The following is an 18595-nucleotide window of genomic DNA, read 5'->3' on the forward strand; positions in this document are numbered from 1 at the left end:
AGACTCTGTTGTCTCTCTAGAGAGAATCTGCTGTCTCTTCTGTCTCCTCTCCCCCTCCTCAGCTACAGGCTGTCCCTTGTGTGCTGCTGCTGCTGCTGCCCGTCGTACCGGTGCTGCTGCTGCTGCTGCTGCCCATCGTACTGGCCCTGCTGTTGCTGCTGCTGCTGCTGTTGCTGTTGAGCCCCCAGCAGCTCTTTCAGCACAGACACTTGTGCTGCTTGGCATAGGAAAAGGAGACACTTTAAGGAGGAGACACTTCAGAAAAAGGAGACAGCTTTAGGGAGGCACTTTTAAAGAGGTGCCCTAGAGAGGAGACACTTTTAAAAAGGAGACACTCTAGGGGGGACACTTCAGAAAGGAGACACCATAGAAGGGAGACACCTTAGGAGACACCTCAGAAAGGAGACACTCTAGGTTTGAAGGATGCACGTTGAAGGGGACGCGACGAAGGAGACACTTTAAGGAAGAGACACTTAAAAGGGACAGTTAAAGGGGGTCACTTATAAAGGAAGAGACTTCGAGGGAGACACTTAGAAAGTGAGGCATGGGGAGGAGACACCTAAAAGGAGACACTTCAAAAGACACAGCGTGAAGGGACGTCCGGGAGGAGACAGTTTGACGCAGAAGAGATACGACACGAGCAAGGAGACAGCAGCAGCAGCAGCAGCAGCAACAACAGGAGCAGCAGCAAAAGAAGATAGACACCGCAGGCCTCATAGCCTCAGCACAAGAAACATAAAAACAAGTAATTGAGATGCATGCACCACTGCAGCAGTTAAAGAGAGACCCAAACACAACAGAAGGCGTGCGCCTGCTGCTTCTCAGTGCTGTTTCTACCTTCTCTCAGTCTCTCTCGCTGTCTTCTATAGCTAGCTGTGCCGAGCTACAGCTAGCTACAGCTAGCTACAGCTAGCTACAGCCAGCTACCGCTAGCTACAGCTAGCCACAGCCCGAGAGATTGTAAACCTGACGGTCTCAGGATAGATAAAAATTGTCTCAGTGGACGTCAGCTGCGCTGGGGTTGCCGCAGGCCCGGTGTTGTATTGTAGCTGCTGCTGCTGCTGCTGCTGCTGCTGCTGCAGCTACAATACAACACCGGCCCCAGCTGCATGCGAAGCTGCAGCCCCACAGTCTCCGCTGCATGCGCTAGGAAGTTCGCTGCATACGCCTAATTGCTGCTCTCTCCGCAGCAGCAGCAGCGCAGCAGCAGCAGCGCAGCAGCAGCAACAGCAGCGCAACAGTACTTAAGAGACATTCTGTATGACTAGACTACATAGTTGAGGAGGCAGGTGAGAGGAGACACACTTTAAAACCTTCTCTCTCTTCTCCTCTGCAGCAGCAACCGTTACTCTGGCCCCTCAGCAGCAGCAGAGACACTCCAAATGTCTCCTTGTCTTCACTTGCTGTTGCTGCCGCCTTCGAGGGGACAGCACTTGATCGCTACAAACATTAACCCACCTAGCTAGCTAGCTAGATAGCTAGCTTGCTAGCAAGCTAGCTGGGTAACTATCTAGCCAGCTACCAAGACAGCTAGCTAACGAGGTAGCTAGTAATCTAAATAGAAGGCTAGCTAGAAACATATCTAGCCAGCTAGCTAGGCACCTAGCTAGCCAGCTAGCTAAGCACTAGCCATCTGGCTAACCAGCTAACTAGCCAGCTAGCTAGCCAGCTAGCTAGCTCAGGCTGACCAGAAACGAATGCTGCTTCTCAGCGCGCTGCACAACTAACCAGCGCAGCAGCAGCACGTGGAGCAGCAAGCAGCAGGAGCGCCTGCCGCTGCAGTTGCTGTTGCTGCTGTTGCTGCTAGGGTAGCAGCAGCAGGAGCCCTACGATTGCTGCAGCAGACGCCGCAGCGCTGAAGGTCCCCTTAATCTGTCCTTGCCCAGGAAGTCTGCAATTGTCTCCTGCTGCAGCTTTTGCTGCTGCTGTTCACACACATAAAGCACACCACAGCAAAACCCTGCCGCTGCTGCTGCTGCTGCTGCTGGTGCTACTGCTGGCGCTGCCTCTGCTGCTATTACTGCTCCTGCTGCCCGCTTGTCGCAGATGCTGTTACTGTTGCTGCTGCTGCTGCTAGTGCTGTTGCTGCTGCTGCATGCAGTGCGGCTCCTGCAACTTACCCCTGTCTCCACTATGCGGTAGCAGTCCTGCAGCAGCTCGCGAAGCTCTTCTGGGTTGGGTGCCTTTCGGGCCTTCTTGGCTCTGCTCTGCTGCTCCTCAACATTTGCTGCTGCTGCTGCTGCTGCTGTTGCTGCTGCTGCTGACTGGACATCTTCTTCCATCATATCCGCTGGAGCACCGACATCATCCGTCAGCATGCGCTTTTGCTGCTGCTGTTGTTGTTGCTGCTGCTGCTGTTTCTCCTTCTCCGTCTCCGCCACAAACTTTTTGATGCCTTCAGGCAGCAAAGCAGCAGCAGCAGCAGCAGTTGATGTGTCTCCTCTGGCCTCTACGGTGCCGCGTATCCAGGCTGCAAAGGCATCGTCCTCATCCGCTGCTGCTTCTGCTGCTGCTGCAGTAGAAGAAGCAGCAGCAGCGGGCGCTGCGGGTGCTCCTGCTGCTGAAGACCCTGGAATTGATCTTTCTGCTGCTGCAGTTGCTTCTGCTGCAGTTGCTTCTGCTGTGGCTGCTGCTTCTGCTGTTTCTGTTGCTGCTGCTGCAGCCTCGGCCTCTGCTACTTCCTCCGCGGCGTCGGGCGGCTCAGCTGCAGCAGCAGCTGTCTCCTCGCTGGTTTCCTCAGCCTCGTTGATTTGCTTCTTCTTGCTGCGCCTGCGGCTGCGCTGAGGAGACACTTCTTCTGCATGGTCTGCCTCCTCGTCAGCAGCAGCATCGCTGTTGCTGCTGCTCCTGTTGCTGTTGCTGCTGCTGTCAGACGCCTCGGAAGCCTCCTCATATTCCTCTTTTTTGTGTCTCCTTTGCTTGCGTTTCTGTCTCCTTCTCTGCTGCAGCTCCTCCTGCTGTTTCTGCTGCTCCTCCTGTATCTTGCGTTGCCGTTCTTCTTCTTCTTGCTGCTGCTGCTGCTGTTGTTGCTGCACCAACTCTGCAAGTGCGTCTGCCTCTTCTTTCAGTGCTGCTGCAGTGCTGAGCCTAGGGTCTGTTAACGCTTTGAGTAGCAGCTTCAGCTGTCTTTTCAGCCAGGAGACAGGCAAGAGATCTGAATCTGCTAGCCAGATCCACTTCTTATTGTCGCTCCCCACAGTTGGCTGTCCCCCCAGAGCAGCACAAACCCACAGCGCCTGCACAGTTGTGGGGAGACGCCCCCGACCCCACGATCCCGATCCCGATCCCGATCCCCTCTCCTCCTCGTCTCCGGCTCCCCCGTGCTGGGTCACCACGAGGTTCCCCACAGCCTTGTCTGCTGCTGCTGCTGCTGTTGCTGCTGCCTCTTCCGAGAGGTCAGCGGCTTGTGCTGCTGCTGCTTCTGCTGCAGCAGCACGGCGGCAAACCCAGGTGTCTAGACAGCTGACGAGGCGCAGCAGCTGTTCATCAGCCCCCACAACTTCACCCATCTCTTGTGACTCAACAAACTGTCTCCATTCTAAGAGTTTCTGAACCAGCACAAACTGCTGCTGCAGCGTAGGCTTTGGAGGGTAGCTCTTTATTCTTACGGGTCTCTCATCTGCTGCTGCTGCTGCTGCTGCGGTGCCCTTATCCTTCGATTTGTGTCTCTTCCCCTTCTTTCTGTCTCCTCTCTCTCTTCTGTCTCCTTCTCGCCGCTCTCCACCTGTCTCCCTTTCTCGCGGGCGGATGTCTTCTACAAGCATCTCTAGGTCCTGCATAACAAGAGACACCAACCCCGCAGCAACACAGTGTCTAGCTAGCTAGACAGCTAGCTAGCTAGCTAGACAACTAGCTAGCTAGCTAACTAGACAGCTAGTTAGCTAGCTACGACACTCGACTCGCAAAAGCAGATTTCGCTTCATTTCAACTGCTCCTCTCTATGAGGCATTTCTGCAGATAAGGTTACCATAGATAGCTAGCTAGCCAGCCAGCTAGCTTCATACCTAACTAGCTAGCCCCGCTGGCTAGCTAGCTGCAGCTAGTTGGCTCATCCGCTAGCTAGCTAGCTAGTTACGCATGCAACTAGATAACTGGCCAGCTTGCTAGCTAGCTAGCTGCGCGTACAGCTAGCTAGCTAGCTGCAGCTGGGGCTAGCTAGCTAGCTGCGTATGGAGCTAGCTATGTAGAGGGTGTCTCTCACATCGAGTGTCTTCGCATGCATTGCATCGAAGACGTGGAGACGATCCCGCCAGGTGGAGGCGGAGACAGCAGCAGGCAGCACCCAGCGAGTGCAGGTGTCTCCTTCTTCTGCTTCAAGCCCCATTAACCAAAGCAGTCTCCTCAAAGGCCTTTCTTTACGCAGCGCTGCAAACCAACTAAGAGAAGCTACAGGCAGCACGCGCTGCTGCTCCTCCTCCTGCTGCTCCTGCTGCTGCTGCTGCGCTGGCGGTGTCTCTAGTTGCTGCAGCAATGCTCGGAAGGAGCCCAGAAGATCAGCGAGGAGTTCCTTTGGCTCTCGACCTGCTGTTGCTGCTGCTGCTGCTGCTGTTTCTGCTGCTGCCTGTTTGGCGCTCTGATCATCCGCGAAGAGACCCGAACTGTCTCCTGCTGCTGCTGCTGCTGCTGCTGTTTGCAGGTCGAGCACGCGGCGTTGAAACTCTATGAGGCCCCCAGCTAGAGGAGCACTCCGGAACAAGAAGCTCCTCGCCTTCTGTCTCTTCTTTTGCTTCTCTTGTCTCCTCTTCTGTTGCTCTGCTTCCAAGTCCTTAAGAGAAGGAGACAGACACAACGAACCATCCGCAGCTGTCTCCGTCACGAAGAGACACCCACCAGCAGCAGCAGCAACAACAAAACAGCACACAGACCAGCAGCAGCAACAGCAACTGCGCCAGCAGCACCAACAGCACCAACAGCAACACTAGTAGCAACACCAGCAGCAACAGCAGCAGCAACAGCAACAGCAGTTTCAGCAACAAGAGCAGCAGCAGCAGCAGCAGCAAACCTGCAGACTGCGTGAGGTTAGAAGCTCAAGTCGATCCACCATCGCAACGAGGTATTCATAAGGCCTGTCTGTACGGAGACACCAGGAAGTGTCTCCTTTTGTCTTGCTGCAGTTGAGGGCCTCCATAAGAGCAGCAAACTCTGCGCTGTCTAGCAGCGGGAGCGGGGCCTCAGCAGGCTCTTCTACGTTCACCTGCTCTCCTGCTGCTGCTGCTGTGCTGCCAAAGCCCAGCGTCTCTTCCAGCTGTCTCTTCAGCCTGCAGGCGTCCCTAACTGCAGCAGCAACACCCTCAAGAAGACGCTCTGCGTTGTATGAAACGCGAGCACCAACTGTCTCCTCGCTGTCTCCTGCTGCAGCACAGAAGGCCCGCCAATCCTTCTTTCTAAATGCCAGCACTGCAGCAGCAAGAGCAGCAGGAGACCCTTTGAGCTCCTAAAGAGACACAAAAGCAGCAACAGCAGCAGCAGCAAAGCAGCACAAATGAAGCACAAGCATCAATTGTACAGGCACCAGAGGGGCACGCAACGTATCACGCCTCCTCTTGCTGTTCAGGTCTCTTGCTGCTCCTGCTGCAGCTGCTGCTTCTGCTGCTGCTGCAGCTGTGGGTGTTTGTCTGGGTCTCTTCCTTCTGTCTCCTTTGGCTATCTTCATGTGCGTCTGACTCTGCTGCCGTATTGATATCTGTCTCTGTCATCGATGGGTGTGTATACGTCGGTCTCTGTCTCCTTCTCGCTCTGTCTCTGTCTCTTCCCCTATCTCTTGCTTCTACTCTCTCTCTCTCTCTCTCTCTCTCTCTCTCTATATATATATATATATATATATATATATATATATATATACATATATATATTATATATATGTATATATGTATGCATATCTTTTTCTCCGCAGCAATTGTTTTTAAGTGTCCCCTTGCAGTCTTTTTCTGTCTCCTTTAGTTGTACTTGTCTTTAGGTGTCTCCTTATATACTCACTTCGCCGTGTGCATCTTTAAATGTCTCCTCTGGAGGCATTGCTGTCTCCTCTTCGTCTTCTGCTGCTGCTGCAGTGTCTCCTTCGTTCTCTGCTCTCAGCTGCTGCAGTCTCTTCCGCACAGCTTTAGGGTGTCTACCCATAAGCTCTGTGTACACCCGAACACACAATAACAACAACCCCACCCTTCCTGTCTCTTGCTGCTGTTCCTGCTGCCTCGGCTGCTGTTGCTGTTACATATGCTGCTGGCTCTGCTGCTGGCTCTGCTGCTACCTCAGCTGCTCCCTCTACTGCTGCCCCTGCTGCTATCTTTGCTGCAGCTGCTGCTGCTGCCTTTGCTGCTGCTGCTGCTTCTGCTGCTGCTGCTTACCTGCAATGTAGGTGTAATAGTCTCTGACACCCCTAAACTGTTCGAAGAACTGCAGCAGCATGCAGTCTTCTTCATGGGTCCATGCTCCTGCTGCAGTGCTGTCTCTGTGTCTCCCGTTTGCTGCTGCTGCTTCTTCTGCTGCTACTCTCAAGGCATCCTGCGGCTCGAGGTGTGGCAGCTGCTGCAGCTGCTGTTGCACCTTAGCATCGATGCCTCTGCTGTAGTTGCTGCTAAGAGACTGCAGCGCTGGAAGAGACGCAGGGCACCAGAAATCCTGCTGCGTCATTGCTGCATCCTCTGCTGCTGCTGCTGCTGCTGCTGCTTCCGCATCGCCGCCTGCTTCTCCTCCCCCTGCTGCTGCAGCAGCAGCAGCAGAAGAGGGGGCCCTGCAAGAGACAAGTGTTTGAGGGGCCCTTTGCTTGCTAAAGAGTAACTCCACAGGAAGGAGACAGTTTGTTCGCCATAGACGAAAGAAAGCCTTTACAACATATGCAGCAAGGTCTCCTAAAAAGAAGTAGTTTGGGTTGAGCGTCAGCTGCAGACAAACAAAAACAAAAAATATATACAAACAATTATAAACAGAAGCAACAGACACAGAGAAGAAGAGACAGATTAAAGACAAAGACAGAGAGGAGACATAAAATACGAGACAGACAAAAAGAGACAGACATAAAGAGACAGAGATAAGATGCAAACAAAGAGAGACAAACAAAACACAAAAAATAAAAAAAGAAGAGACAGATACAGAGCAGAGACAGAAGAACACCACACACAATCATAGAAAGGAGACAGCATAATAAGGAGACAGAAGACAGAGTCTAAAGACAATAAAGACAAACAGAGACAGAGAGAAGACAACGGGCAGAGAGACACAAGAACAAGCAAAGAAAAAAAAGAGACAGACAAAATAGAAAAACATAGAAGAGGCGAGATGCATCAGCAGCATAATAAACAGATAAATAGCAAACAGACAGAGATAAAAATACAGCAGAGAGGATACACCACAACAAAGGAGACACCCAAATAAGGAGACACCGGGAAGGAGACAGTCGAAGCCAGCGGAGTGTGCAAGAAAGAATACAATAGCTAATTAAAAAAACAAACAAATAAATAAATAAATAGATAAATAAACTGAACAGACACTGCCCAATAATATATATACATAAAAATAGCTATAGATATAGACAAACATACATTAACAGATACGTGTATATATATATATATACATAGATACAGATATATATATATATATATATACATAGATACAGATATATAGGCACATAGAAATATAGATATGAATGCACACAACTAGACAGGAAAAGAGGCTTAGACGCTATATATATATATATATATATATATATGTATATGCATATATATATATATATATGACAGCAGGCATCTAATACATTTACAAAAGAATAAACATAATTAGTTAATAAGTGAATAAATAAATAAATTAATTAATTAGTTAGTTAACCTGAGGGTCATTTAGAAGCTGTTGAAAGACAAGAAAAGAAGAAATATCGAAGAAAACGCAAACATTTTCTTGAGGCCTTTTCCTATAATCGAGCAGCTGCCTCAGCATTGCTACTAAACCAACATTAACAGACAAAGGGTTTGATCGGTAGCGGCTTATCTGAATATAAATAAATAAATAAAATAAATAAATACATAAATAAATAAATAAATAAATAAAAGAGAAAGAAAGGAAAAGAAATATATCCCTAGGGGCGTCAATACAAACTAAGAAGATATAAAACAAACAAATAAGCAAAACAAACAAAACAAATAAAACATCCAAACAGAGACAGAGACAAGCGAACAAACAAAAGAGATAAATATGTGTCTCCTGTGGGGCTATCGGGTGTCTCCTCAGGTGTCTCCTTAACTCTGCACAAATCTTTTTCTGTCTCCTTCTGTCTCTTTCTTCTGTCTCTCTCTGTCTCCTTGCTGTCTCCTGTCTCTGTCTCTTTCTGCCGCTGTCTGTCTCCCTGTGTCTCCTCATCTCTTGTCCTATCCTAAACCCTAAACCCTAGACCCTAAACCCCCCAAACTCTCTAAACCCTAAAGCCAACTCTCTGTCGCTACGCTTTTGCACCCAAACCCTAAACCCTAAACCCTAAACCCCTAAACCCTAGATCCTGAATCTCTCCTTCAACCCCCAGCCCCTAAACCCTAAACCCTCTAAACCCTAAACCCTAGGCCATTTAAACCCTTCAAACCCTAAACCCTAAACCCTTAAAACCACAAACCCTTGAAACCCTAAACCCTTGGAGCTTACAAAGAACATGCAGTTTCGAATGATATCTCCTCTGAAGAAGTCGCTGAGGAGATCATCAGTGGTAACTTGTCGAGTGCGTTGCTGCTGCTGCTGCTGCTGCTGCTGCAGTGTCTCCTCATCATCCCAGAAGGCTGCTGCTGCTGCTGCACCCCCTGGCCTGCGACTCTTTCTTATTTTAAGCCCCTCAAGACTAGCAGAGACACAGCCACCTAGCTGCTGCAGCAGAGATATAAGAGACAGTGTACACTCAGCAGCAAAAAGAAATATATAAGGGTTGGTGCTGCGAGGTTTATAGCGCCGCAGCACATAAGACAACTCGGAGACAATGCCGCTGCCTATCCACCTCTCCAGCTGCTGCTGCACTGCAGCACAGACCTCCTTGCTGCTGCTTCTTACGTGCAGCTCCATAAGCCGCAGCAGCTGCCTCAGACATCGAAGAGCAGCAACACATAAACTGCTGCTGCGATAGTTTAGCTTATCTTCTCGTACGCAGGTTTGCAGTGTCTCTAATAAAAACGTATGAATAAGAGAAGTATCAAAGCCCTGCATGCAGAATATCATATCTACCCGATCGAGCAGCTGGATCTCTTCCTCTTCCTGCTGCTGCTGCTGCTGCTCATCCTGCTGCTGCGACTTATTCATCTGCTCCGCCCAACGCCGCTGCCAAGCAGCCAAATCATCCCCCTCCTGCTGCTCCTGCTGCTGCTGCTGCTGCTGCTGCAGCTTGCGCTGCTGCTGCTGCTTCGCACGGGCCTTCTGCCTTAAAATGTTGGAGGCGGAGAAATATCGAACGTTAAACGCAAATATCCACGCAATCAAATTCAGCAGCACCTGTACATACACCCCAAATATATATATATATATATATATATATATGTATATATAAATATATATATATATATATATACATATATATGTTTATATATACATATCTATATATGAATATATATAAGTGTGCGTGTATGTGTATACGTAAATATACATATATCTAGAAACATAATAAATATAAATAAATAAATATATATATATATACATATGCATATGTATATATGCTCTCATTAATCTATACATAATACAATAATATCTCACAGCTTCTTTGAACGCAGCCACAGAGAGAAGGGCCCCTCCCCAAGACATCAACACAAAACAAAGGGCCCCTAGGGGCCCCACAGGGTAAATGTGGGGCCCCACAGGGTAAATGTGGGGCCCCTCAGGGGCCCCCCAAAGGCGTATGATGTAGGGGGGCCCTCGAGGATCTTTAGAAGGTGCTTGATGCTCCCTCCTCCGCGTTGATTAAGGGTTTAGGGTTTAGGGTTTAGGGTTTAGGGTTTAGAGTTGCTGTCCTCAGTGGGTGCTTAAATGCAAAAGATAATTATATTTATATTTATAGAATGAAGAGAGAGAAGAAAAGCAAAATGTCTTAAGTGTGGGGCCCCACGCATTTGGGGTGAAGCTGCTATGTGGAGTGTATGTGCAGCTCTTCCATTCACTGCTGCTGCTGCTGCTGCTGTTGCTGCTGCTGTTGCTGCTGCCTACCTCTGCATCCCAGGGCTTGTGGTGGTCCGCATCAGCTCCTCTGATTTTATCTTTGAGTGCAGCTTCAATAAGAAACGCCGCGGAGTAATGTCTGCCTGTATATAAAGCATTTTCATGTGTCTCTGGGTTGAGAGGAGCAGCAAAGAAAGGAGACACCCCGATAAACCCGCACAGCAGCAAATGCAGAGACTCCACGTCTGACGCATGCAGCAGAGGCTCCCCCCCAACATACAGCCAATCGCTGCTGCAGTAGCTGCCGCTCAAATCCTTGCTGCTCTTATAACCCCCGGAATCGCCTTTTCCTCCTGCTGCTCCTCCTCCTGCTGCTGCTGCTCCAGACCCACGCTGCTGCTGCTGCTGCTGCTGCTGCTGCTGCTGCTGCTGCTGCTGCTGCTGCTGCTGGTCCTGCAGCAAGTCGAGGTCTCCCTCTACATCAAATGGAAGCAGCAGCAAATCCGTGAAGCCAAAGAGACGAGGATAATCAATTGCCTTCTGGGGCTGCAGAAACGGTAAGTGCTGCACACCGCGCTGTCGCTCCTTCTCCATCTGCAGCTGCTGCTGCTGCCGAAGCAGCTGCTTCGCCCGCAGCGGATCCTGCCTCCCCCACTCCAGCAGCTGCTGCTGCTTCATCTTTTCATGTTCTAACAAAGCGGAGACCCCGAACGATGCACCGCCCCGGAGGGCCCCCCCTAAACGCGCCTCCTCACTCCCCCTTGAGCTGCTGCTGCTGCTGCTGCTGCTGCTGCTGCTGCTGCTGGGGTTAACTTTGAAGATGCGGCGGATCTCCGGCTGATTCTGCATGCGCCAACAGCAAAGCGGAGAGAAAACCACGAAGCTGCTGCCTGCTTCCCCAGCATCACAGCAGCAGCAGCAGCAGCAGCCACAGCAACAGCAGCAACAGCAACAGCAACAGCGGCAGCAACAGCAAGAGGAACAACAGCAACAGCATCAGCAGCAGCAGCAGCAGCAGCAACAGGAGCTGTCTTACTTGAGCAACGAAGACAGCTAGCTGCAGCGGCGGCAGGCTGGTGACGACAGCATAGAACGTCCTCAGGGCCCTCCACACCTTCTTCATTAAATCGGAGTGTACAGAGGTGATGCTCCACCAGCCTAGAGCCCTACCTTCTCCTGCTGCCTCTGCTTCTGCTGCTCCTGCTGCTGCTGCGCCTTCTGATCCAGCTGCACCGCGCTGAGCAGCAGCAATGTAGCTGCTACCCTCAAGATCCAGTTGGCGCTGCATCAGGGGAAACAGCTGCTGCTGCACCTCCTGCAGCACCAGCTGCAGCACGCTGCTCCGCTGCACCACATTCAGGTACAGTAGCAACAGCAGCAGTAGCAGCAGAAGCAGCAGCAAGCCGCATCAATCTATCATTACGCGGCATCCCCAAACGGTAGGCAGCACATGTGGCAGTCTGTACGCCAAGCGCAACCCTACCAGCAGCAACAACAGCAGCAGCAGCAACAACAGCAGCAGCAGCAACAATACCAGCAGCAGCAACGAGAACAGCAGCAGGAAAAACAACCGCAACAACAACAGCAGCAACAACAACAGCGGGAACAGCAGCAGCAGCAGCTGCACACCTTGTTATCAACCCCGTGCTGCAGCATTGCCTTGACAAGTCTGAGCTGCTTCTGCGACGCTACAAACGGCGGCACTTCTGCTGCTGCTGCTGCTGCAGTCGGCATCTCCAGAACAGAGCAAACGAAGTGCTGGATGCTGCTGATGGCTGTCTTAGCCCGGTCTACTGAATCACGAAGTCTGAAAACAAACAGCAGCAGCAGCAGCAGCATTAGCAGCATTAGCAGTACCAGCAGCAGCAGCAGCAGCGTTTGTAGCAGAGTACAGCTTCAGCAGTAACAGCAGCGCAGTACACCAGCAGCAGCAGCGGCATTAGCAGCACGGTGCAGAAGCAGCAGCAACAGCAGCAGTAGCAGCAAGGGTGTCTGTTGCACCTGCGTGTAGCAGCAGCAATGGCTTCACTGAGTGTAAACAATTCGTCTCTAATGGCCTCCAACTGATCTCTTAAAGCCTCTCTCCGTCTCTTTTCTTCTGCTGCTCCTCCCTAAGCAGCAGCAAAAAAGGAAGCAGCAGCAAAGAGCAACAAACACAACACGCCGCAGCAGATGCATGCAGACAAGCACCACCAAACGCAGTTCTGGCCTACACAACAAACCAGCAGCAGCAGCAGCAGCAGCAACAGAAGAAACGGCGCCGCAAAACAAACAGCAGCAGCAGTAGCAGCACACCAGTAGCAGCAAAAGAGAATCAGCGGCAGCACAGCAGCAGCAGCACCATAAGACTGTAGACCGGAGATTCTAGCATAGTCCAACTAAAGCAGCAGCAGCAGCAGCAGCAGCAGCAGCAGCAGCTGGTGCAGCAGCAGCAGCCAGACGTACCCTTCTAAGTCTGCCAGCAGTTCGTGTTTGCTGCTGATTGTCTCCTTCTGCATCTTCGTCAGGTGTCTCCTCCTCCTGGAGAGCAGCCAATTCATCTTTTAATTCTTTTTCGCGCTTGTAGAGAGACTCCCGCTGCGCCACGAGTTTGTTTAGTTCTTGCTGCAGCGGCGTGTTGCTGCAGCACAGCACCAGCAGCAGCAGCAGCAGCAGCAGCAAACACAACTACGATGCCAGAAGCTGCGAAGCAACAGCCTCCGCCGCACTGCCCCTTCGGTTCCCCTACGCGGCTCCAGCTACCGCTGCTGCAGCAAGCTGCAGCACCAGAAGGAGCAGCGTGCAGCAGCAGCAACAGCAGAAGCAGCAGCAGTAGCAGCAGCAAATGATGCCTCACTGTGCTCTCCTCTCAACGAGGTCTGTTTGATCGAAGTAAAACTTCGACAAGAGATGCCACAAACTGCCGCAACTCAGCGTCTCCTTCGTCCTCTGCAGCAGCAGCAGCAAAAGCAGCAGCAGCAACAGCAACAGCAGTAACGGCAGCGGCAGCGGCAGCAGCAGCAGCGGATGGGGTGAAGCTCAATCAGCCGCATCAGCAGCAGTCGCAGCAGCAAGAGGAGAAGCACTAGCGAGACGGTAAGAACGAAACTCTAGCGTTGTGCGGCAGCAAATGAAGCCGCAGATTCAGCAGCAGCAGCAGCAGCAGCAGGAAGTGTAGCTGCTGCTGCTGCCCACTGCACAGCAGGCAGGAGAAGAAAACGGAAGGGCACAGAAAGAAAGAACGAAAACAGCAGGCGTGGCAGCCCCAGCAGCAGCAGCAGAAACAGCAGCAGCCCAGAAGCAGCAACAGCAGCGCCAGAAACAGCAGCAACAGCAGCAGCAGCAGCAGCACGGTTGTGTGCGTTTGTATTACGTGCATGCCGGCGAGGTATTTGCTAACGATGTGGCTTCGTTTGCCTCTCTCCTCTTCAATTAAATTTTGTGCTGCTTGTCTCTCTTCTGGGTTGAGGCCTTCGAGCCCATCTGCTGCTGCTGCTCCTGCTGCTGCTGCTGTATCTGTCTCTATTTCCTTTACTCGCTGTTTCCACGCCTTCTGACTATTCAGCACCGGCCCAAACTTAAGCCAAAACTGCACACAAATGCATCATACACCCCAGCAAACTCCTGCTGCAGCAGCAGCTGCTGCTGCTGCTGGGGGTGGTCGTGCTGCTGCTGCCGTGTCAGTGGTTCTGCTGCTGCTCCACGTGCTGCTCCTGCTGCCGTTGCAAGTAGCCCTCTAGCGGTGCAGCTGTTGCTGTTGCTGCATCGAGAATGCAGCGGCAGCTGCAGGAGAGGGCCCCGCTGCTGCTGCTGCTGCAGCTGTTGCTGCTGCTGCTGGGGGTGTACATACCTTGATCCATTCGTTTGGGGGTGGGGAAGCAAGGGAGCTGAGGCAGCGCAGCAGCTGCAGCAGCAGCATATAATGGTGCTGCTGCTCCTCCATGTTGTCTTCTGCTTCATCATACAAACTATTAAGACGCTTCCACAGCGGCAGCAGACACCGCAGCACTAAATCCTTTTCCTGCAGCAGCAAGCAGCAAGCATCTGCTGCTTTTGTTGAACCACTACTCCCTGCTGCTGCTCAACAACTACCTGATGCTGCTGCTGAAGACAACTTGAGACTCCTGCTGCTGCTGCTGCTGCTGCTGCTGCTGCTGCTGCTCAAACAACTTGCTGCTGCTGTTGCTGCTATTGCTGCTGTTGCTGCCGCTGAGAAACAACTTGGTGCTGCTGCTACCTCACTTAGAGACACTTGCCTACTCCACTGAACTTGCTGCACTGTAGCAGCAGAATTTGTTGCTGCTTCTACTGTTGTTGCTGCTGCTGCTGTTCGTGATTCTGCTGCTACTGCTACTGCTGCTCCTGGTGCCAGTGCTGCTACTGCTACTGCTGCTGCTGCTGTTGCTACTGCGCTGCTGCTTCTCTAATGGCACTCCAGCTGCTGCTGCTGCTTTTGCTGCTACTGCTACTGCTGCACTTGCTGCTGCTTCCTCCGCAGCTGCTGCCGTTGCTGCTGCTTTTGCTGCTGCTGCTGAGATCTTACAAAGATTGCAAAGGCGCAGAAGCGAGGGTGTTGATAGGCTAAGTGGCTGTCTTCGATGTCGTAGAGCTGCTGTTGCTGCTTGCTGCTGTCGCTGCTGCAGCCTTCTCTCTTCAGCAGCAAATTTGCATCTTTAAGACTCCGCACTGCACCAGGGGAAATGCTCAGCTCCACCGTAGGCACGTGCTGCGGTGCAGCAGCAGCTGCTGCAGCAGCAGCAGCTGCTGCTGCTGCTGCTGCTGCTGTTCCTTGAGATGCTGGTGCAGCAGCGCCCATCGTCCTTCCTTCTGCGTGGGAATCCGAAGCCTGCTGCTGCTGATCGCCTGCTGCTGCAGCTGCTGCTGCTGTTGGTGCTGCTGCACTTGCTGCTGCTGCTGCTGCTGTTTTTGTTGTTTGCTGCGCTCCGTACGCCCCGAAGCGGCCAATGGGTTTACTTTTACCGAAGACACTCTGCATGATCCTAGCCAGCTTTGGATTTTGTGTTTTCAGCATCATCCGCTGCTGCTGCTGCTGCTGCTGTTGCGGCTGTTGCTGCTGCTGCTGCTGCTGCTGCTGCTGCTGCTGCTGCTGGGAGGGTGGGTAAGACGATTCTGCTCCTGCGCTCTGCCGCCTTGATGGAAACTGCTGCTGACGCTGCGAGGCCTCTGCTGGTGTTTCATGGCTTGTTGCTGCTGCTGTTGCTGCAGCTGCAGCAGCAGCAGCAGCAGCTGCTGCTGCTGCTGCATCATGCCGAACTTCTGCATGCGTCAGGTCGTTGAGGGCTGCCAGCAGCAGCTGCTGCTTCCGCAGCCTTGCTGCTGCATCATGGAGCAGCACAGGGCGTAGGAAAGGAGGGGCCTCCTCATCAAAGATCGTTGCATCTTTGTTTTGCTGCTGCTGCAGCACCGTCCTTGCTGCTGCTGCTGCACTTGCTGCTGCTGCTGATGTCTTGGTATGACGCTCCTCATCTGCTGCTGCTGCACCGCCGGCTCCTTGAGCAGCAGCAGCATCGCCTCGGATGTAGTCTGCCTCTTCTAGAAGATCGTTGTCGCTTCCTGCTGAATCTGCTGCTGCTGCTGCTGCAGAGCCCTGGCGACCCCACAAAAACTCTTCCACATCAGACACCTGAAAAAGGCATAAAGGAGACAACCTAAACCCTAAACAACCCTAAACCCTAAACCCTAAACCCTAAACCCTAAACCCTAAACCCGAAACCCTTGGCTCACCTCCTCCTCGCCCCCTCTAAGAAATGAATCATCTCCATCAGATTCTTCGCTGCTCGCACCGCTTCTTCTGCTTCTGCTGCTGTTGCTGCTGCTCCTGCTGCTGCTGCTGCGGCCCCTGTTTCGTCTATCACTGCCGCTGCTGCTGCTGCTCCCACTGCTGCTGGTGCTGCTGCTGCGGCGGCGGCTGCTGCTGCGCTCCACCGCGTCTGAATGATCGCTATCCATCATTGTTTTGCTGCGTTTGCTGCTGCAGCAATTTCTTGACTGCGGAAGCAGCAGCAGCGGCTGCTGCAGCAGCAGCCGCCGCCGCTGCCGCTGCTGCTGCTGCGGAGCAGCAGATTATCTACCTCCTGCCTTCTGCTATCCCGAATGCCTACCAATGTGCTGCTGCAGCCGCAATTTGTGTTGCTGCGGTTGCTGCTGCTGTGGTGGCTCTTGCTGCTCTTGTTGCTGTTGTTGTTGTTGCTGCTGCTGCTGCTGTTCAGTTGTAAGCCTTTCAAATGTCAATATTGGCTATTGGAGTTATTCTTCTTTTGTTTATTCAGTATGCATGCGCTGCTTGACTCTGCATGCGCTCCCACCAGCGAAGAAGTAGAAAGAAGAAAAAAACAAGAGAATACGTACTTCTTCAATCTTCTATAGCTGCAAGAGAATAAATAATAAATATATAATCTGTTTAAAACCTAAAAAAAAGAAAAAATTAAGTGTAAAGACATCTGAATAAACCCTCAACCAGCCCCAACCCACCCCCCTCCTCCACCGCCCTACACTTTGCTTACACTTTGCCGGCTATAAAATATTAAATAAAATCTAAATAAATTTATTAATTCAATTGTTGTTTATTTATATTTTTAATTCTATTTCTTTTGATTTTCATTTCATCCGTTTCACCCTTCTATATTCGCCTCATGCATGCTGCTGCGCTATGTAGTAGGCGCATGCATCTAGAGAGCAGCAGCAGCAGCAGCTGCTGCTGCTGCTGCTGCAGCAACAGTATACGCTCTCTTTTTTCCTTCTTCTGGGTGTATATACACTACAACGGGAGCGAAAAAGAAGGCTATCTCGCCGCTGCATGCCACCGGTGTTTAAAGCGCTTTTCTATTGTTTTCAGAAGTAATAGAAGAACAAGCAACTCCCTCTGAGGTGTACAGACAGCTGGCTAGTAGAAAGGAGAGGGGGTTTTAGTGAGGCATCACAAACAGAGGCATACTTCAGGGCTTTAGGGTTTAGGGTTTAGGGTTTAAGCGCTGCAGCTAGCTCCATGCAAATGTGCAGCAAATTCAGACAAGCAGCTGCAGGGAGGAAAACAAAGAAAGCAGCGATGAAGGGCGCATGCAGCAGTAACCAAAAGACCGCATGCGAGATGCCTGTACACCGGAGCTGCGTTCTAATCGGTGTTTCCCCGCGCTCTAGCTAGCTAGGTGCAGTAGGTAGCTAGCTAGCTAGCTGCAGTAGGTAGCTAGCTAGCTGGCCGCAGTAGGTAGCTAGCTAGCTAGTTGCAGTAGGTAGCTGGCTACCTGCAGCGAGCAGCTAGCTAGGTGCACATAGTATCCACCTAGCTTCAGCTAGCAGCTAGCTAGCTCCAGCTAGCAGCTAGCTGCCTGCAGCTAGCCAGCGCCCCTTAGGGGTATGCTGAAGCGAACCGTGCTGTTGAGGAGATACAATTATGCTGCAGTAGATGTGGGGTTGTCTTTACATTAGCAGTTAGATTTATTTTTATATTCTGATGTGGGGTGTCTTTGAAAGACAATGTGATTTATATTTATATTAATATAAGGGATGTCTTTCAAAGACAGTCAGATTTACTATAATATTCATATGTGGGGTGTCTCTAAAAAACAATTAGATTCGTGTATATTTTATTATGTGGGGTGTCTTTGAAAGAGTCAATTTTATTTATTATTTATAATAAAATGTGGGGTGTCTTTCAAAGACAGCAAAATGTTTATATTCAAATAATAGGTGGGGTGAGGCAATTCGAATCCTTACCCCTAAACACTAAACCCTAAACCCTAGCTCCTAAACCCTAATAAACCCTAGCTACTAAACCCTAAACCTTAAACACTAATCCCTTTGTGTGCTGCAGCGCAACACCGCAGCCGAGGAGGCAGGGAGCACAAACAAAAGAGAAAAAGATAAACTTAGTATGTGTGTGTATGTTTGTGTGTATGTTTGTGTGTTTGTTTGTTTGTTTGTTTGTTTGATTTGTTTGTTTTTATTGAATTAAATAAATGTTTAGGCGTTCCGATGACAGAAATGAAAATAAAAGAAAAATGTTTTTAATAACCATCAGCGACACGGCAGAGAGAAGCAGCAGCAGTATCTACTCTCTCTTTTTGAATCTAAGGATAAACGAGCAGATTTATAAACACAAAAACAAACAAAAATAATCAAAACAAACATAAACAAACGAAAATTAACAAACAAACAAACAAAAACAAACAAACAAACAAACAAAAATTAACAAACAAACAAACATAAACAAAAACGAACATAAACAGCAAACATTAACAGCAAACATAAACAGCAAACATAAACAACAAACACGAACAACAACAACAAGTGCACCCCTTCATCTCTCTTTTATAGGCGTTATATTATTTCTTTGCATGCAAATCAAGAGGAGACGAGCTGCATATACACCCCAACTTCCACTGCACATGTACACAACACTCACACCCGATAACCCGCATACATGCACCTGAACATATATATATATATATATATATATATATATATATATATATATATATATATA

The 18595-nt window shown here is 50.6% G+C and overlaps 1 protein-coding gene across 1 annotated transcript; it reads right to left on the bottom strand.

Moving 5' to 3' along the window:
* Positions 1–1826: 1826 nt before the first annotated feature.
* Positions 1827–16065, bottom strand: EAH_00002100 (hypothetical protein, conserved; the record flags this gene model as incomplete). Its single annotated transcript, XM_013394629.1, has 17 exons — positions 1827–3773; positions 4202–4765; positions 5003–5434; positions 5977–6122; positions 6345–6879; positions 7822–7980; positions 8626–9456; positions 10162–10956; positions 11150–11458; positions 11743–11920; positions 12115–12224; positions 12559–12733; positions 12950–13041; positions 13493–13681; positions 13943–14113; positions 14636–15736; positions 15838–16065. The coding sequence occupies 17 exons, from the start codon at positions 16063–16065 to the stop codon at positions 1827–1829; spliced, it is 7962 nt and encodes a 2653-aa protein (XP_013250083.1).
* Between the last annotated feature and the right edge of the window lie 2530 nt (positions 16066–18595).

The sequence above is a fragment of the Eimeria acervulina genome, genomic scaffold (genome assembly GCF_000499425.1).
Source record: "Eimeria acervulina Houghton genomic scaffold, Eah_scaff7, whole genome shotgun sequence".
Taxonomy (NCBI): Eukaryota; Apicomplexa; class Conoidasida; order Eucoccidiorida; family Eimeriidae; genus Eimeria; species Eimeria acervulina.